The following is a 21,365-nucleotide window of genomic DNA, read 5'->3' as shown; positions in this document are numbered from 1 at the left end:
TGAACTGAAGCGACTTATCAAAATATTGACAATTTATGAAAAGCAATTTAGAAGACAAATAGACAAGGCTATGATAACAATACTAAATTTATGAGATGTGAAACGATTATCCTCGACCCCTATCTTATTCTATTCAAATGAGCTGGACCAGTGGGTCCAAAATATGACATAGGTCTAATGAAGAGCTATATTAATGTACCTCCAATACTAACGTGACATTACGTTTATGATGTTTATTTGGCAGTCCATCATATATAACAGGAATCCAGAAATTTACGTTAGAGTGTTACAGTTTTTTGCAGAATACATTAGCATGTGGAGTATATTATTCCTTCCCTTTTATTTCTGTTATTAAAAAGTGGAAATAAAACTAAAAAGTTTGCAGTCAAACCGACAAAGGAATTCAAACGGCATAATTTACTAATATTAGACAACATTTCATGCTTTATATATTCCAGATTTTGTTGCACGTACTATGCAGCAATTGCTTTTGTTTGTCTCAATACTGTCAACAAAAACAACAAAAACAAATTACACAGTTTCCATTTGCAGCGGTTCTTCTTCAGCGTCTTCAAAATCTTGTTTGGTGTACGTTTTGCGGAAGTAATCGTAGAGTTCAGCAGTGAATTCAGCAACGATCATGTCATTCGAGTTCCTTCCGAGTAGCTTTAGTACGAATGTCCCGTCTTGCCGAAGATACTGGTGAATAAAGTTTTTACACATCACACCACCGTTCTCTCCGTGACCAAGACGGCCCATGAGCCGGAGGTTTTTGCGCACAAAGTGTCTGCGTTCTCCCTTAAAGAATAAATTGATCCAGGGAACAAATCCATACACGGTAGCAGCGGAAACAAAAACAAGCCAAAACCAGATGAACATGTAGATCTTTTCGTTGAACAGATTTATTGGCAAAACGCACTGTACGGTATGGCGATGAATGTTGCCGCCAAGTTGACGTACCTTGAAATCACAAAGTGTGACTCTAGGAAAACGACCTGAGAACCACCAATCGCGATTCAGGACGAGGTCATTTAGAACGTCAAACCCATACAGGTGATAGGCAGTTCCTAGAAAAGCGTTCAGCAGAAACAATTGCCCGATGGCGTTTGCCAAGAACAAAACCTTCACGCTTAAGTACAGGAAGGTCAGATGATTGCCGTAGCGTTTACCCACTTTGCAACAAATGAGCACTTTGGTAATGCAACCGCGCAAACCTCCGCCACAGCATTCTTTGTCGTAAGTTTTTCGGCAACCGAAGTAGCCGTCCATGTGGCGCACGAGGTACTTGATGGTGTCTCTGCGTTTGTCTGGGTCCAGGAGGGCAAGATTTGTCACACAGTTGACCATGGTGTTCACATCGATGCCCGTACTGCAACTGGACAGCCTCCATGCGATTGTTGGCAGATAGAACAACAAAGCTTGTAGAAGCATGACGATTGGAACCCATTGGTAATACGGTATATGGGCACGCGGCAGATTGGCTCCCGGAATGCGCTCCTCAAAAGGCAAATAATACGTGTTTGAAATCCAGCAAACTTGGTTTGCGTACGAGCTGTAGACTCCAGTGAACTCGGCTGGAGTCCAGCAAATGATAGGATCCCCAACATACTGCTTCGAACTGATCAGCACGACAAAGACAACCATGATGAGAGCCGTGTAACGGTGGCTCAGACGATCATAGAAGTCGTCGTCACAGCGCACGCCCTTCCACACTCCGGACAATATATCAATGAACGGAGCCATGCTGGAAAATTACGGAATTTCATGTTTAAAATGTAAGATATAACCATTTATGAAAAAGAAGTGTTATAAGTTGAAAAAAGACTAGTTACCATTGAAAGAATTATATTGGACTTCTTGTGTTGTTGATAAATAGACACAATATACATGTATGCATTAAAAGCGAAATATGGTGAAGCTCATTGCAGATGTCTTCTTTTCTACTGTGGATATTGTCTATTAGCTACTAGCCGATAATTTTTTCTTAAATGAAAAAAAAAAAAACCCCGAGTTTTAACAATGGTTTCAAATGTCTAAACTTCAGCGAACCTTTACTCGACAAAAATTACAATGTCACGTTATTCATATATATCAAGTAAAAGGACGGGTTAATGGAAAGAAATTCCTTAAAAATTCATAAATTACACGCAATCAATCAGAAGACATGAACAGAAATTACTAACATACAGCTTACATTCAAAATTTCTCTCTTGGCCTCTGAGGTTTTTTTTTTTTTAGTCTACCGTACATGAATTATTATAAGATTTTCAATCAGACGCGCAAAATGCAGTTCTTTACAAAAGAAAATTTAGATGAATAATGTCAAAGAAAAAAAACACACTCTACCTGACAGAGCAGTGCCTCCCAGCGAACGTGACGTTGTGAGCGAGTGCTATCAGTCACTAGCGTTAAATATAACCTCGCAGCCCTTTATCGCACTCAGGGGGACACAAAAGGGGGAGGTGGGGGTGGGGGGAGGGCTTGGTCAACGCAGGATGACTCAAATCCCAGAGTTAAAATGTACTTCTTTCAAGTCAATCATTCTGCATGAGGGTTGTCAAATAAATAACCGAAAAACTTCACAGGTTTAAGTTGCCGTGAACACAAGCATCAATGAATAAATTTTCGATACTCGCACATTGATGAGAAAGTTGCACTTATCAGATTGGCTCGACGTACAAGGTCCGCTTTGACAACAAATCAAAGCGAAGGTTATTTGTAGTAATATAACATGAAAGCGACTAACACAAAGCGCGGACAATCCACGCCGACTCCGACCCCCTCTCAATAAAAAGCTTCTGGAACTGATATAAAGTGCAACAAAAACATTTTTGTTTACAAATTCAACGTATTATTTCGTATTAGTAACAATATCTGACATATACATATATATTTGAATACATACTGTACGAGAAACAATGTAAGTTCTTTCAAAAACGAATTAAGCTTGGAAGCGCACCGATTCATTCACTTTGAAAAAAAAACGTTCACAAAATTGTTAAGAAAAAGATAGAAATGAGAATGCAGATTTGCATAAGTTGAGCTTCGACTAGTTACAGGAGATTTATCTTAGCTCAGAGAACCAAGAACCTATGCTACATGTACATAACACTTGCAAATTTACGGACGGACGAGAAAAAAGATGAAAGCACTTCAGTCTTTTTTCTATCACTCTTTTTGACGCATTATGACAATTACTTCTTGAACAAAAAATAAAAAAATCAGTTTTAATACAGGTTAAGGCAGTTGGAACAAAGTTTCAATGCCCATTCCTACTTCGGCAAATTACCTAAAATGATACAATCATTATTACCTCCAGTCGAAAGGCAAGATTTTCATTGGATGTGGTCAAAAAGAACATGGGCTTGAGACAAACTTCTAACCTTTCCTTTCAAAATCACAACCAGGAGTGACTTATAATGTTGGTACATAAAACAAAATAGAAAATTTCTTAGAGACATGCATAATTTTTTGTTGGGAACTTAAACAGAAAAAAATACAAAAGTTATTTTAATTCTACATATGGCACACATGTTTGAGTATTATTAGCAGTCTTTGTAAATGCTGACACCTAACTGATACACAGAACTGACTTGAATGTAATAAATATCATTAGTAATACATAGAGGTCGTTTCAATAGTGTGTGACCACAGGTAAAAAATGGACTTGCTCAGAAACCAACAAAAGCTTGAGCTTCATTAAGTAAAGTTCGAATACTGGATTGCACCTTCAATTAACGAAGTGGAGACAAAACGAACAGCCATACTGTAACGGCAACATTCACATACTCTAGCACCGTCTCACAATTCTGTATCAACATGATTCATTTATAGTCTTTATCTTAAAATAAACACAGCTTTTTTTATACAAAAAAGATTCTTTTTTTATACGACAAAAGAATTGCTCCTTATAAAATATGACCAGAACATCGTCTATAAAATGAAGCAAAATCAATTTTGTTCGTTTTTACTTATCGGACTAAATTAAAAACTCATCTCTTTGAAACAGTTTCTTTGCTCATTTGTCAAAATTATAATAATAAATAAATAAATAAAAATATATTCTGTTCATATTCATTTTGTTCCACAGCAATTTAAGTTTGTTTCAACACAGGCTACTTGACAAACCATGGGAATTTCACTGATAACAACTGATATGGATAGCAATCTGGATATGGTTTATATGTGTATTCACTTCTTATCACAGATCTCACAATATCTGAATCATTTAATAAAACAGCCTGGTATAGTTTTATTAAACAACTTTCATATATTAGAACCTTAACTACAGTTCACTAAGAGTGTGCTATCTGTAATAAAGCACTTCGATTTCCAGTCAAGAAATAACTCAATAACAATGAGTAACATTGTAGTTAAATGTCCATGAGCTTTCTCAACCACTGCTGTCCTTGTTAACTTCGTTCAATACCCGGTTTTCTTCATCATGGACACTGGCACTATTTGATACAGCAGACAGTCTTGTTCTACAGGATACCTCATGGATATGTTGATAACAGTTGACATGCTGAATCAGCTTTTACACTGTGTAGGGGTGGCATAGCTCTAATATCTCATTAAAGATAGTAAAGCATGGAGAGAAGGGGTTGCCAACAGTTAATGCTGACAGGGAGCCAGACATGAGTAAGGCCTGGGAGAGAGGAGAGGGGGGTCTTCAGTCACAGTGTACACTGATATGAATTTGAGAGGGGTGACTGCAGTTAACACCGCTTCAGAGTCCTTGGTGCCACACTGTGCTGCCACTTCCCTGCCATGATATGATAATGATATGGTGACCCATTCCTGAAATAGTGAAATATGGTGTAAAATACAGCTTACAGAGAATGAACGATTGGATGGGAAGAGACACCAAATGATCAATTTCAATTTGTTTCAATATGTTAACTTCTTTTATACATTCTTGTAAGAGCTAATGAGAAACACTTAAATGCCTATTAAAGTACAACAGTGAGTCTCTTTCAATTTAAAAAAAAAACAAAAAACTTATCAATATGAATGGAACAATACTTCCGATTGCTGACATGAAGCAGAACCAGTACCTAACTAATGCCACATTTCACTTATCATTTAATCCGTAGCACTTCAAAATTGAATAACCACATTCACACACTCCAACCATTCCCCTTACCATGCATTTCTGTCAAATGCTGAGCTTCTGCCTTTTCAAAAAAAAAAAAAAAAATTGCATATAACCAGTTCCACAGGAACCAAAGGTAAAAAGCTAAAACACACCTTGCCTTGCCTTTTCACCAGGGGGCACCACTTGACAACCCTCCTGCACCTTGGCGACAACAAAACTACATCCATGAAATGCAACCAAAGAGTGTAAGAGAATGCACACAGAGCTGCAAACAATATCACTGAAGCTTGGCAGGTTTGGTGGTAGATTTGGTGGCAGGTTTGGTGGTGGGTCTTGTTGAAGGCTTGACAGTGGTTACACTGGATCTCCCTGACCTTGGTGTGGTAAAAGTGGATGCTGGCTTGAAACGCCGACGTCTGTGAATATAATAAGAATATTTTAAAGACCCTACTGTTGGAACTCAATATAAACATGAACACACTTGGGAATAAAGGCACTAAATCAAAATTTTCTTTAAACAAAGTGACCAAACTAACATATATATATACATATATCTAAATAAGAAAGCATTAGAAATATATATATACATATAATTAAAACAATTTTTTTGATATGCAAATAACTAGGTATGCCTTCTTAATGAAAAATAATCAACAGAGAGCTGCAAACAAGCCAGGTTCCTCTCACCTAAAAGAGGTAAGAGCTGACTCTGTCTTAGGTTTCCCAGGCGGAGGGTGTGGCACTAACAGAGGCCCATGGTCAGAATCAGGACGTGGACTGGTGCAGGGGGAGCTGACCACAGGACTGTGACCATTCTTCCTCCTGGAATTTGATCTAGATGACACACTACTGTGATCAGACTCTTCACTATGTCTCTTCGTGCCATCAACACCATTCAGTTTACTGTGGTGAGGATGACCCCCTTTCTTTTCTTTTAAATGACCACTCGATGTGTCACTGGGGGATTTTGTTATTCTGGGAGAAGAGTTGGGTGAATTACTGTGTTCACTTGGCACAGAAGAATGGGACGTCCTTTTTACACCTGAGCCTGAGGACCTACTATCCTGTGAGTCTGAACTGTTCTTCCTTTGCCTCCCAGTCCTTAGCAACCTGCCGCCATCTTCAGAGGACTCTGAAGACTTTCGAGCCCTCCTGGCTGACCTGGTCATTTCGCCTGACTTGATACTGTCCACTCTGTCCGACTGAGGTTTGGCCGATCGTGGAGAAGAGCCAAAGCCTGGAGACCTAATCCCAGACCTCCTGCCTGGTGTTGGGGGTACATTTTCACTCTCAACCTCACTGTCTAAACTACATTTCTGTGAACTGACAGAGTCATGATGCTTGAACACTGGAATTCTAGATTTAGACCCTTTGCCTACACTGTTTTGTGTGCTCTGTCCTGCAGTGCTCGACTTGTGAGAATGTTTTGATGAATTATGCATTTCAGGTAGTGCGTCCTCACTAGAGTGAGGAGCGCTGGAGGAGCGTTCCTCAGAAAACAGTTCTGGGGTCCTCGATACCACTGGTGGGGAGAGTTTATTGGACAAAGACAAAGGCTTAGGAGACTTTGAGCTGACTGGAATCTTAGAAATACGTGGAGATGAATTGCTCACTTCAATCACCACTGGACTCTTTTCAGAATTTTTCAGATTCTTGGAATCATCACTCTTTTCTCCAGGATGATCACTAATTTCATGGAGATTTTCAATATTTTCAATTTTAGAATCAACCTCTATTTTTTCAGTTACTTGATTTGTCAAAGTTACAGGGCATTTTGTATTTTCGGACTCCCCTGTCTGTTTGTGACCGTTAGCATTATCTTGCTCCCTTTCTCCATTTTGTTGGTCTTTTTGGCTCTCACCAATTAGACCATCAAAGTCCTCAACATAGATATATTCTCCTTCCTCTACCACCAAGTCTGCAATGCCATGCTCTGCACTATTGTCTTTATCAATAAGGTTATCTTCAATTGCAGATGGTTTCATAACTTCTTCTGTTTTCTTTACACGTAAACCAGCATCTTCGATATGTTTTCTAGGTATATTGTCCATTATATCACCAGCTGTCCCCTGTGGTAACTGGGTGAATGGTTTGGGTTGTGGTGTAGTACTTTGCACCACTTCCCAGTGAACATCAGCTGCATCACTTTCTTCAGAACTGGTAGGAAAGGAAACTATCCATTGAGAGGCAACAGTATAGGGGGCAGCACGAGTGGCATTCTCATCTTCGGCGTTTCCACCAAAGTTCGTTTGGCTTCTGTCCTCCGTGTCCAAGTTGACAAAACTTGTCCTCCTTTCACCAGGTTCTTTGAGATCATCAGTCTGAAAATGAACTTGACTCGGCCTGCGCTCTGGAATGGGATTAACACCATCGGCAGTGTCTTTGTCACGTACATCGCCTGTCTGCTCTTCAGCAGGTGGTGGCACTACATTAAGTAATAACTTAGTTTTTGATTGGCTCTCAAGAGGCAGCTCTACTTTCTCAGCATTCTTGTCAGCTTCTATATCACAGATATTAATAGGATTTGGTTTTGCTGTCAAATCTGCCTCACCGCTATTTTGGGAGACTAAAAGAAGGTCTGTCTCCTGTCTGTTTTTGGTTTGAATTTCATTAGGGCTTTCTAATAGCTTTTCTTGATTTCCCATTGACATAGTCTTCACATTTATATTGTTTGTCTCCACGGCATGATCAGCCTCTCCTCTATCCCCAGTCTCTGGAGTATTCTCAATATCATTATGCAGAACAATGTCATTATCAACTTCACTATCATTTGGCACTTTAGGTATTTGTGGCAAGCATCTGGGAGCAGGCTTCTCCACTTCTTGTGATTTTGAGGGAGACTCCTCCCTCCCTACTCTGAGTATAGTCCTTAGTTTTGTGTCTAAGGCAACCAGAGGAATGACAGTCTTCTCTGGTTCAGCACCATTACACTGAGGTTTGTTAGGCAAGAGTCTCTTGGGACTGCCCTGAGAGGGACTGGGCAGTATCAGAGCTTTCTCTGCCAAAGCCTCTTCCACCTCCTCTTTACTGGGGAACTTTTGCTCATGATCCCGCTTTAATTTCCAGGGAGCAATGTTTCTAGAATCCACGGCCACCTCGCCCCCTTCACTTGTCGGCTTGTTTGCATCGTAACCGTTCTGAACACTGTGCTCTTTCTCGAGTTTACGCGCACTGTTTTCGTGATCACTGAAATTGTCATCCAAGGCCACATCAGTAGCAGCATGGACTGGTGAGCCGGGAGATTGAGCACCATGAATTAACCTAAAATAAACATAAAGAAAAGCCATACAAGCTACTCAGCTTTAAACAAAAAGGGCCATACAGAAAAAAATTGACAGAGATGTGTAATTTAAAACATTACATAATGCTAATAGAGAAATTAAACTAATAATGTTGCAACATAAATGTAATTCCATGGTTTCTGAACTTTCATGTAAAAAAAAAACAAAACAAAAAACATTTAAAAAGTAAACAATGAATTGCCTTTAAATGCCTCAGACTTTGTCTCAAACAAACACTGAGCATGTCAATCACTGAGTAAGTCTGCAGACATATAATATTATGCCCTTAAAACTAGTTGCTGCCATATGCCTTTGTTTGAGTACTTATTATTTAATGAAAACCAGTGGATATACAACTGGGTATAACATTTAAATTTTGATCCAAAAAAACCCCTTTGCAGAGAACAGTAGACAATGAGAGAAAAACCATTCAACAACCAGGTTTCATTAACAGTCAGTGGGTTAAAACATAAATGCTAAGAATACTGATGCCCTTTTCCTTACCCTGCTAATCCTTTTGTCTCCTTTGTGGCCAGCGGTGGGGTGGTGGTGGTCGTGGTAGTTATGGAGCCATCAGCAGGGGCTTTCTCCCAGTCATAGGGGTCTGTCTCTTTTATCCCTTTCCTCTTCATACAGTCAGCAAACAGTCCCTGCAGCATTGCATAATCTGGTTTGTCATAGTAATCTAAAGACGAGATGTGCTCTAACAGCTTGCTAAACTCGCTGGGCAAGTTTTTCATTAGCAGAGCATTGTCACATTTTTCTTTCATTTTGCCCACTTGTTCTTTGTCCTTAGTCTTTCTCCAGGGCAGCTGACCATTCACAAACTCGACCAGCATGTACAGCAGTGACCAGAGGTCATCGTGCCGACCCATCTCCTGTAACATAATGCAAATACATTTTAGTGGAACTCAGTAGTTTAATAATTTACTACTAAAGTAAAATTGGTCTAAGGCAAAGGGACAAAAATTCAATCAAATTTTGAGAAATGCTGTACACTATAGCAGGAAATGAATAATATGCTTTTAGGTAAGATATGAAATGATGTTTGAAATATGGTAAAATATAAATAAATAAAACGTGTCAAACAAATTAAATTACTTTTTATCGTTTTTCTGGTAAAGGTTGGTCATTAGAGTGACAAATTTTCATGGATTCCAATCTAAAATTTTAATTCTATCTCTTTTACCTTGTTTTTATGAGCATTGATGGAAGCATATCTAACAGTGCCTCTAAAACCGGCAGCTGCTCTTGGACTCCGCACTTCTCCAGCAGAATTTGTATACTGCCGAGCAAGACCAAAGTCCAACATGTAGACCTTCTTACACGTGGAAGTAGTACGACCCATGGCAAAATTAGACTGGAATTGAAAAAAAAAATTGTGTAAAAATTGAAATAAAACACATGCAGAAGAACTGCACAAAAGTTTAATGATAATAATAAGTTTAAAATACTAATAATTAAACCAATTCACACAAACACATGGAATTTTAATGATGTATAACTTATACATCATAATAACCACTGCTTAATGACTCCTATATATAGCCCTACAAAGTATATTTAAATGGGTACTATAATAATAATAATAATAATAATAATAATAATAATAATAATAATAATAATAATAATAATAGGAACCATCCCAGTAGCCATGGTCCTGTAGCATAACACACTTCATTCTATCAATATGTACTAAAAGGAGCATCTGTTGCCTGTTAACATTTTAACTTCATTGTTCAGAAGCCTATGCAAGCTCCCAGTGGCACAGAGTGATTCAGTCAGACCTAATGCACATTCCAATACAGGATTTCTCACCACCCAGTATGATTCAGTTAAAGCCAATGCACTGTTAATTGTGGACCTTTAAAACTGGTCACTAATGGAACATGATTTTTCCATAATCTTGTAGAGTTAGACCACCTAGAGACTCTTCATATTTATTGAAACCATGTTATATAAATCCTGGTGTTCAGTTTGAAAATATACTAATTAAACCAAACAGGTTATTACAGTATACATGTAGTCCTTAAAAATTCTTATCAACTTAAGAATTATGCACTAGCTTAAATAATCTTATATAAACTAAATTCACTTGAGCAGAAATAAAAGGCATGCCTGAACTGAGAAAGTACTAAATGGGGAACATTAAATGCGACTTCAGTTCTAGGCAATCGATTGCTCTGGGAAAATGTACCCACAATAACCTACTTAGGGCACTGTCACACAGCACTTACTGGTTTGACGTCTCTGTGAAGGAAGCCCACATCGTGAATGTTTTCCACCGCCCTCAATATCTGAGCCCCCAGCCTGAGGGTGGTGCTGAGCGAGAAGCACCCACGGGGCTGGCCCCGCCTTAATTCGGCCAAGTTCTTGCCCTGCAGGGACATGACCACGTAGTTAAACCGATCATTGCGTCCACAGCCGCTAAACTTGCATACATGATCCTTGCCTGGAAATGTGAAGATAATAGGTTGATCAATACACTTCACATGCCCCTCACTATCACACACTAAAAGGCAGACTGCACTAAGTATCTTCACTGTCAGGCAATAGTGATAATAAGCTAATATTGGAGGATCTGTGCAATCCATATAGCTGCATGCAGTCACGTAGTCATCTTCCATGAGGAAGAAGATTATTATTTGACACAGGTTCTGCATGAGGTTGTGAAATCAGCCCTCCTCTCGCTGAAAAAGGATGCCCTTATAGACATCAGCTGGCTAAAAATATCAATACGTTGTTGATTGAAAAACTGCTTTAAAAAATGAACTAGGTAAATCTCATACCTAAAGAAACACTAAAATGAATCAAGTACAGTATTTTAATTACATATCATACATGTATTTACCACAAATCACTTAGCCAAAGATAACTTCCACCAATTTTTATTAAATTTAAAAGATCAAAAACATTGCCTGCCTGACGTAAAAAAAAAAAAAAAAAAAAAAAAAAAAAAAAAAAAAAAAACAGCAGCCAAAAAAATAATCTGGATGCACAAATAAACCATAAATAAATCACAATTCCATAATAACCTTTAAAGGAATAAATAATTAGTGCTGGGGCTTGAATATAGAAACAAAAATCATGTCATTTCACAAAACTTTACAAGAATGACAATTTCCACAGTTATAGCAAACATAAAAGTGCATGCATGTTTTACATGGATTTTTTTTGCCTCCATCTACATCTTATCCACATCAGACACAAGTTAGAGGTCAATGTTCCCATTACATGTACATAAAGCCCACAGTGGAGAATTGAACTCTAGGAATAGTTATTGATGGTTTGTGTGGTGTAGGATTTTCACCAGTTGTGTTCTGTACACAAAAATTACACAAAATAAACATAAAAACACATGATTGCAAATGTGATTAGTGTTTTCTATCCATGGACACTTGGACTCACAAAATCTATTTAGTATGTATCAACATATCTTAGTTTGAAACATGAAGAAATCTGTGAATATTCCCTTTGTTTGTTCCATATAAAAGAAGTCTGTCTGGAAAATAATCTGGAAACTAACTAGTGCTGAGTACTACTGAAATTCAACATGATTATTTATAAATCCATTCAGTGCCTACTTTGTGGAAGGAAAAATGGAAATCCAAATCTCACATAAGTAATGCTATCTTCAATGGACTATGATGAAGGTTGGAATAGGACTTCCTAGACAACATCTTAAGAGATGGAAAGTTACACCTCATAGCTCCATGCAGAGACACACCATGTCTCCGTTCAAACAAATAATGAAACAGACTAAAAAGTCATCAGCATGGATATCTAAACAGAAATTTGACAAAACCAAGGAAACGAAAAATTCAATGCACTTCTCCTTTAGAGCAGTGGTTTCTTTCACATTAATGCATTTACTCAAGAAACCTTTTTTGTCATATCCATTTACTCCATGGGGCAAACACGTAGTTGCTGACAAGGGTACTGATAATTTTGCTCTCTAACTTGTATTAAATTAGATCACAGCATCAATACAGTACTGAGTCAGTGAACTGCAAATTTTACATGGCTTGACTTTTTACTGTGACAGTTCACTTCAGAAAAAAAAACATGAGTATTGGATATTATTAAATCATGAAAAGAATTGAAGTAAAACTGTTGAAATAAGTGTGGTGTTCAAAACTTTGAGGTTATTACATTACTTATGCATCATGCCAGTGTAGCAATCTTTATACAGTGCACATCTGGCAGATGACTGCAGGGAATAATGTGTCTAATTTAGATCAGCCTTTTGTTGCTTCAAATTACTACATAGCAGAAGAACATCTAACCTACAGAATTCCCTCAAACCATGGAGTGTAGGGCAATACAGTGTGGGGCAATATCTTGACTAGCCATTCTTTATTTTCAGAGTGATTTGTCATCTTTCTTTTGGCAGCACTTTTGGACATTGAAATGGAAGATGATCAAAAAATAGCATTATCTACGTAGGACAAAAACCCTGTGAGAAAAGGAGTTATTTTCATTTTCAACAGTTAAGCATAGCAACAAACATAGGCACTGCATGGTGATTGTCCACAATTTCATTTAAAAAATATTTTTTCAAATTCGTGTATATTGTTGGTTAGGGGGCACTCATTTTAGTCTCCTAAATTGGTGCATATACATATGTACAAGGGGGTCTATCAGTGTTGAGGGACAGACTTTGGGTGCCCATCTTTTAGCACACTTTACAACTACTTTATTGTAACATAGTCATGAACAGCATACACCTAACCTCAGGTTATGGCAGTATTCATCAAGCTCTGTACGTGCAAATAAGTCACCATTTTCCAGACAAACCTTTTTTCTACAGAACAAAATAGGACTTCGGCATTGACAAATACTTAAGACATGGATTGTGCAAATGCAAGAAGTGCACTGTGACATTTAAGAAACATAAATCACAGGTATGTTTTTCTCTGAAATTTGAATTAATTAGTAGTAGCACACTTTTTCTCGTGAGAGAGAGAAACGTGTGATGATCCCATACCCTGTAGCTTTTTTAGCACCGCCACCTCCATTTTGAGCACCTGTTTGGGCTGTTTGGCTGACTCGATCTTCATGGCGACCGACTCCCTGGTCATCATGTCTGTCCCCTCGTAGATTTCACCAAACCCACCACCTCCTATTTTCTTTACCTGGAAAATATCCCAATTCAGTAACACATATATCAAAATATATATACTCATGCATACTTCATAAGGTAATTACTCCATATTTTCAATGGGGGGGAAACTGTAAATTTTACAGATAGTGTATTTTTTAGATCATAATTTCTTAAAATTGGAACATTCCTCTTGAGTGGAAGCAACAAAATCAGAAAGCAGTCTTTTGTTCTATTCTGTGCAGTAAAAGCACCATAAATGCTATACAGAAATATAATTTTTTTGCAATTATACAATCATGTTTCTGAAGTTTAATAATTTTTGCATACTGAAATGATTGAATAATTACTGTAGTAATTACTGAATTACTTAACACTTGAGTTCACGGGGTGAATGTACTTAGAATATATTACATATATATGGTGAATTAAGGAAAAAAGGTACCTCCTACTCTGGAAAAAAATGCATTTTTCATTGGTGTAGAGGTTATAAAAACGTAACTGCAATAACAACTTATATTATAAGACCAGACAAAAAAAAAACCTTCTTAATCACTGATCCAATTTACCAAATCACACAGAGACTCATACAACTATATTACATGACTGTTCTCTAACTTCAGGATTCACACAAATAAATATATGAATGCAATAGCAGTGGTTCGGTGCAGTTGTGTGCAAGGAAAAATAAATCAGACATCAAAGAAAACCATTATCATACTCTTCTCTGTATATCTATCAAATGAACCAGCTATGTCCAGTGTATTGAGTAAGAGGGCATTTGTTACATCAGGCATTACACAACTGGCTGCCACCTTCACCAAGCATACTTTTTTTTTTTACAAAAAGTTATGTTGTTTTTCTTTTCATCTGAACATTCTAAGAACTATCTTCTTTAAACCACAATTTACCATTGCCAGTGACTTGTGTGATTGTATATTTGTGGGTGTATACACACATGCTTGTGGGCAAATATAAAATAGCTTCTAAACAGTTGCTGAACTGAACATCATAATCAGCTAAAATGTTTTTGGCTAAAATGTTGCTGCCAGACAAAAAAAGTATGCATTAGACAGGCCAAGACAGGAGACTCATCTTCTACATTAATTGCATATATGCTGAAGCCATCATAACTTCAGGGTTAACTCAAACTAGAAATAGACCAATTGTCTCGAACGTATATGCAAATACGTTCACAGGGACTTCACTACCAAAGCCAACAATGAGCCATTTGGTTATTTCATATTGGTGACATATTCCAAGTTGGCCCTGGTGAGAATCCCCTTATACCCCAGGTAACATTGGGCGGCTTTTTTGACAAATCAGCAATGGGGCACATTACAGCTGATAACTGAATTTGGCATCTGTATTTTTAGTTTCTCTGCCTGCAAAACCTGTGCCTAAACCTAACATGCCAAAGTTGTACAAAAATCAATATGAATCGACTCCTACTTGGACTGCAGTTAAAGAAACACTTACTCAAAATTACAGAACATATAAGCCTTAGTTTTTACAGGCACACCTGAACATGCAGTTATTTCTACAAAGAAACTATTACCAACTTAATATGCCAGCTGAGTACAGTGGACCTAACTTAATTCTTAATAAGGCCAGCTTACCAATCAATGGGCCCAAACTATCTGATGGGCCTTAAATGTAAAATCCTTTAATTTCCAGTGCATCTCTCTTTAGACTTATTCAATATGTGTTGAACATTTAATACGGTTAAAAATTTTGAATTATCACAAAAATATCCTTACTTCTGAAAATAGGGGTATACTATGATACTGAGCGGGCTATATCTGTAGTATGTACCCTCTGGCACTTAATCTAATTAAAAAGAGGCAAAGATGTAGTAATAATAAACTTTTGGACACTGTGAATGAAACAAAACACACTATGACCTTGAAATATAGGTCAGAGGTCGCTAATAAGAGTCATGGCCATTTAGTCATTGCTATTTAGTCATTGCCATTGGTAAACCAGCAGACTTTGGAATTCACAAAACACATCTACATGAAATGAGATGTATTTGCTCAGATCATTGATCATTTCAACAGCACCAAAGAGATATTAAGCCTGTGCAGAACAACCCCACAATGTTTAACATGTCTCTGAACTGTGATATCATTGAATAATATTTGGCATTACTTGTAAGCATAGAGATGGCAAAGGAGAGAGTAAAAGAGTAAAAGGTACAATTTAAGGGTTTCAAAATTTCTCAGAGCCAAATTTTAGGACCACATTTCTCGCAAAGCTGCTCATCTTCCCCCATTCAGACTTAAAAAAACTATGAGAAAACTTCTGAAATAAAAGTACTTTATGGGGATATTTCCTTCTGAAATTTATGGGAAGACATGGTATTTAAATGGTCATTTAAAACTCAATCAATTTTAAAATGAAAAAGAAAAAAAAAATGAATCCAATTGCAGTGATAGGTTGAGCCATGATTCATGAGTAGGGGAAATTACTTTTTCCCCAGGAAAATTCATTATCCTGTATAGAGTACCTTAAAGTACCTTTAAGAGAAAATACCAGTTATAATCCATTAAAACATTCACATTAATGTGTTGTGCATGCATACTTTTGTTATGTGGCAAGTGAAAGATGCACTCAAAAACATTTCCGAAAAATTATTGGATTGGCCATGTCAGAGCACCGAATTCACACAATTTGAAAAATCTACTATTTCACACAAAATTTTACTGCCAGCAGGCATTGGACCAGTGGCTAACGTTGCAGACTGATGTTAGGAGATGAAAAAGTACCTTTACCATTGTCCTTGACCTTTGCCTTGAACCTATTGTGGTCTAGTTTTATAAAGCTTTTTGACTCTGATCTTGCACAGTAGTATAGACTAGCTCATAAAAATGTGATATTGTCCTGTTTGACTAATCAATTCTACTGGCTCCCAGACGCCTTGCAGTCCCAGTGAAACTGCTCTGCTATTTTTTATTTTGCTCATTAGACTTACCACTCTCCACCTGTCCTTAATGACATTGCCCGTCTGCAGGATGTCCTCTGCACTGGCAGTGGTCATTCTGTCCAGTGATCTATAGCCTGGCTGCTAGCCCTGGTCAGCCAAGCCCTAGGATGGCATACTACTACGCCATTGTTCACTGCATTTGCAGCTCCTTGTCAGACATGGCGTAAGATATCTACAATAGAGAGAGGAATACTGAATCAAATATGTAGTATTAGACCATCAGATCAAGATCCAGTTCAATGTGACAGATCATATCACAATTAAATCAATGAATTACATATTCATAACATTTCCATCTCATGTTTGATTAAAATACTCAGTGCTACAAGTAGAAATCTCTTATAGCTGATAATTATAATAAAATGACCTTTAACTACGACTAATTAAGTCCACCTTAATTGCATGCCAAAATTATTGCCACGCCTGTCAGTTTGTTTATCTATCTGAAGGTAACATTTATGCAGCAATAACTAAAATTTTTTCTTCCAGCTGGTATAGACCATAAACTTTGAAAATAAAAGGGCAGAGCTTTGAATACATGAAAAAAAGTTAAAAGATGCATAACTGAAAATAAATTGAATTTCCATTCATATGATACAAGCTGTTGGCATTTCTTTTCAATGATAGACAACCCATCACATGGGGGTTTCCATTTAAGATGACCTGTGATCCTTGACTTTTGATTTTCTTAAATATACAATATATCAAGGTTAATGTTAGGCAAGTGGCTCATAAACAAATTTATATTTTTACATTTAAAAATGTTCATTTATTCTGAGGACATGGTTATTAATAAAAAAAACAAAAAAACAAAACTTAATACCGGCCAAGGGCACATTAAGCTGTAATTTTGATCTGTCAATGGATCTCAAAAAACACCAATACTGCCACATGAATAGCACCAATCAATGACTCTGACTGAGAATAAGTGCAGCCATAAAATACTAGAATTTCCTGTCAATTACAGAAAGAGATGTTGGTCTAATCTGAGTCACACAACATTATGCAAACAGAGGTGATGTATTTTTTTCCATATTGATACCTGACATTTTGTAGGAGTAGCAAGTCTAATGGCCATGTAAATTACATGACTGTATGGGCAAAAACAACCATATTTTTTCAGTTGTATGTAATATGGTATTTTTATGCTGACCTTAATGAATTATATTGATATAACAACATGTCCTTTAGTATAGAGATGCTTCTGATTCACTCACATGTGCAGATACGTCAAAAATAATCATATTACCACTGATTTTGCATAACAACTAATACATGCTTCCATTATGCTGTAGTAGTTAAATGTACTTGGGAGGGGATTAAAATAAATATATGACACTGTTTCTCACAGTACATTTTAATTGCATTATGATAATGATTTCATCAATATATCAGACCTGTACTGATAGAAAGTAATACCCATTCATAATTTCCTTCATAATCACCTCACTCTGTTTACTGGGCTTCCTGATATACTAAAACATACATCTATAGATGCTGTGATGTTCAATAATCATCAAAGTGGCCACACCCCAGGGTGCTGTTCTCCAACCATTCCTTTTATTTCTGTTCTGTGTTAGCCATGCATGTATAGCACTATAATTTAATAGGACCGACTATATATATACACGTGTATATGCATATATGTACAGTTTTAAAATAACTGAACCCCTAGACATGCATGTGCTGGATGTGCATTACCATATGATCCTAAGTATTCTTACACCAATTATCTGCCAGTAAAATGTCAGTGCTTAATAACATGCCTACCTTTTTTTTCATCACTGTCAGTATTGCATCACAGTGCAGATTTGACTATATTCCGACAGTTTTGAAAAATATGCACGCTGCTACTCGGACTCCTTATCAATATCAGCTTGAACAGATAACCCCTGATTAGATTTTGAGTTGTTGAATCAATGAACTAGTCTTTCGGTCTTAGCAAAAAGACTCCCAGATATGCCGGCTATTGCAGGAAATGTATTGATCAGACATCTGATGTGTGGATCCTAGCCAGCCAATAACATGTGGCTTTACAATGATCAACAGCGATACCCAACTGGCTCTATATGCTATTGTAACAGCAGACTGGTCAATTTACTAAGAAGAAAAGACCCTTTAAATGTTTGCCTTCTTATCTATGTTCTAAATACATGCTGTAACATAATAGGCTACAATTTCAGAAAGGAATCATTTACCCTTTTATGGATAATAAGCCATAATATATATATCTTTCATGCTAAATACAACATGTTTAATTCAAATAAAATGAAAAACTTATAGTTTATAGAATAATCTGTCATGTTTTAAAGCTTGCAGATGTGATACATTTATAACATAATTATACTTCCAAGTACACTTAATGATTTCCATACTAATTTACACTTTTAAGCAAAGCAAAAATGTGAATTGGAAATAAGCCATTTGCCTGGCTTACGTAAAAAAAAAGGCCTCAAATTCATAAGAAAAGAGAGAAGTTGACTCAAATGTATGTATGGTATTTCCAAGTTACAAGGTCAATGGAATGGTGGTTTCTGAGTAATTATATTCTTGACAACTATCTTGATGACATCAGAAAAATTCATTCGCCCTTTCCAAAATCTGTCATTTTGATATATTTACATATCACATATATAACATGTCAGTGCTGTTCATTCTAGATCTGCCAGTAACCAAAACCTAATATCATTCAAAACATCTCTTTGATTTACTCCCAGTGCTTCATATTCATGCAGTTATCATAGTCATTATAATGTTATTTGATACAAGCAACTTATAGTAATGGTTATTATCTCTTAATGCATAAATGAGCTTTTAGACACTATTACAAGAACTGACTGATTACTCTGTCAGCTAATAAATTTGTATGTATTTCATGACTTGTAATTAAGCTGTTTCTTTTCTTAAAATCCATATAAAGCAGCTGGATTTGACTTTGAAGCATTATAAACTAGTCTGTCAGGCCTGTAGCCAGTAATTTCAAAAGGGGGGTTCTTTTTCTGAAAAAGTGGACCTTTTCCCATAAAAACCTCATGTACCTAGATCAAATTTTACCCAGAGTGGACCTTTCCCCAGCAAAAGGGGCGGTGCTTTCGAACCCCCCGAACCCCCCCTGGCTACGGGCCTGTCTGTAATGTTAGCCATTAGTCTGAGCTGAGCACTGTATATTTCTTCTACATCCCATTTAGCTATACAATGGCGGCAGTACTTCAAATTCATAACTGTCCTAATTTCACAATGCCTGAATTTTGCCAATCTATACTGTACCAAAAGGATACAAGACTTCATCAGCAAGGAAAGTATAAGAATAGGACAGGACTTCAAACAAAAACAAAGCATAAGTGAGAATTCTGCTGCCATTGTTTTATTTTTCCAAGTTCCAGTTGTCCCAATAGGGCTGTGAGGCTTTAAAAAATGAGGGGATTCATGGTTTATTTTTGGGACACTTATTACCTTTTTTCATTAAAAAAATAATAATCCAAGTAATAAAACTTAAATTGAAGCTAAATACCATTAGGCACCAGAGTCCATAAGGACTTTTTGGTTTTGATAAATAAATTTGATCTTACTGGTACTTTTATACGGAATAAATGTTACACATAGATGAATGATAATTTTTTTAATTTGTTTAGCCATCTACTAGTAAGCAATAGCATATATACTGCATTCATCTAAAGGTCATAATATATATATTTGTAATAAAATATTTTTCTTCCATTCCAGAATTTCAGATGATACTGATATACTAGTAAGCATATGGTCAAGGCTTGTATTCTTTCTCCTATGTATTGAGTAACAGCTAGATCACTTTACACTTGGAATATACTTGTCTAGTGTATCAATCTGCTGGTGGCCTCAAAGACATATCCAGTACATGTAACAAAATATTTATTGGGTTGTAAACTTGCGAAGTAGCTGAGAGGGCATGGATCTATTACTCAGGAGACCAAACACATTTTCTCTATATAAAACCCTTACTGACTTCCAGCAAAAGCGTTTTTTAACTAGCTGCTATTTTTTGCAGTGAATAAATACTACAAAACAAAAAGCTGCAATTTCCCTGTAAGGTCAATTAACATAACTATTGTTATATTTTGTTATTCAATGACTATCTACAGTATGTAGACAGCTGCACAAAGTTGTACTGTTGTACCAGAGCTGCAAAAGTTTATATAAAATGGCACTGACCATATGTAAAGACCATAATTATCTGTAAGTGTGATACACATGAAGAGACTAAAAATTAAAAAAAAAAATAATAATAATAAAATGACATTGCACAGTTATGGTTATCAATAATTCAAAACCCCAAAATTTATTCAAAACTCTCAAGAAAAGAAAACAAGAGGAAACTTAAACAAAATGCACAAAAGCCATGCCGGTGACAGTGTTGCATATGTTGCTGTTTATAGCCGTAAGGCCATAATAAAGCCATGGTGGTGGTGGTGGGGGGGGGGGGGGGGGTTGTGAACAATTATTCAAGGTGTTTCTTAACTTCTTCTACAGCTAAATATAACAATTTAATATAAATTCAAAATGCCCTGTCATATTCATAGAAAACTTTAAAAAGACATAAAAATGCATAGAACAACAGAAAATGCCTCAGCAAATTAAGGCAAAACTGAGCAAGTCTACCAAATTGTCAGCATGCCATTGCGGGCGACTAATCATTGTGTTTTCAATTACTACGTGGGTCCTATTAGCTGCTGAAAAAAACAAAATAGTAGCTCACCTTAATATTTCATTCATTATTATCTCGTGAATATCCTCAAAGTTAATCGCATAGGTTAATAATCGGAAAAGGCACATAAATTGACATACATGTCAACTTGACAACGTGACGCCATTTTTGAAAATTTCCCGTAATGCATTGTTGTAAACAATTACATTTGAATTCAA

At 36.7% G+C, this 21,365-nt stretch overlaps 2 protein-coding genes across 4 annotated transcripts; both read right to left on the bottom strand.

Annotated features, from left to right (window-relative positions):
* Window positions 1–218: 218 nt before the first annotated feature.
* Window positions 219–2,479, bottom strand: LOC106178232 (innexin unc-9). The gene is made up of 2 exons (XM_013561341.2): window positions 2,347–2,479; window positions 219–1,744 (listed from the first exon to the last, which is right to left on the bottom strand). Exon 2 carries the CDS (start codon window positions 1,741–1,743, stop codon window positions 532–534), a length of 1,212 nt encoding a protein of 403 aa, XP_013416795.1. The 5' UTR covers window position 1,744; window positions 2,347–2,479; the 3' UTR covers window positions 219–531.
* Window positions 2,480–3,489: 1,010 nt separating this feature from the next.
* Window positions 3,490–21,329, bottom strand: LOC106171964 (uncharacterized). Of its 3 annotated transcripts, none has more exons than XM_087005069.1 (9): window positions 21,199–21,329; window positions 16,455–16,638; window positions 13,367–13,514; window positions 10,617–10,831; window positions 9,569–9,739; window positions 8,884–9,257; window positions 5,786–8,359; window positions 5,251–5,514; window positions 3,490–4,800 (listed from the first exon to the last, which is right to left on the bottom strand). In XM_087005069.1, exons 2-8 carry the CDS (start codon window positions 16,518–16,520, stop codon window positions 5,376–5,378), a joined length of 3,687 nt encoding a protein of 1,228 aa, XP_086861195.1. In that variant the 5' UTR covers window positions 16,521–16,638; window positions 21,199–21,329; the 3' UTR covers window positions 3,490–4,800; window positions 5,251–5,375. The 3 variants fall into 3 exon arrangements, with proteins under 3 accessions (XP_086861195.1, XP_086861196.1, XP_086861197.1); XM_087005070.1 differs by lacking the exon at window positions 21,199–21,329 and adding an exon at window positions 18,237–18,704; XM_087005071.1 differs by lacking the exons at window positions 16,455–16,638; window positions 21,199–21,329 and having other exon boundaries at window positions 13,407–13,501.
* Window positions 21,330–21,365: the final 36 nt, after the last annotated feature.

The sequence above is a fragment of the Lingula anatina genome, chromosome 2 (assembly GCF_051362555.1).
Source record: "Lingula anatina isolate TDL-2025a chromosome 2, LinAna3.0, whole genome shotgun sequence".
NCBI lineage: Eukaryota > Metazoa > Brachiopoda > Lingulata > Lingulida > Lingulidae > Lingula > Lingula anatina.
This window is presented reverse-complemented; position numbering and strand designations above follow the sequence as displayed.

What these genes read in the sequence shown, in the direction of transcription:
- LOC106178232 (XM_013561341.2), bottom strand. Translation starts at nt 1,743, where the DNA reads ATGGCTCCGTTCATTGATATATTGTCCGGAGTGTGGAAGGGCGTGCGC.
- LOC106171964 (XM_087005069.1), bottom strand. Translation starts at nt 16,520, where the DNA reads ATGACCACTGCCAGTGCAGAGGACATCCTGCAGACGGGCAATGTCATT. An exon ending in TTCACAGAGACGTCAAACCA is followed by an intron (nt 9,740 to 10,616) that starts GTAAGTGCTGTG and finishes TTTCAATTCCAG; the next exon opens with TCTAATTTTGCCATGGGTCG. An exon ending in TCAATGCTCATAAAAACAAG is followed by an intron (nt 9,258 to 9,568) that starts GTAAAAGAGATA and finishes ATTATGTTACAG; the next exon opens with GAGATGGGTCGGCACGATGA.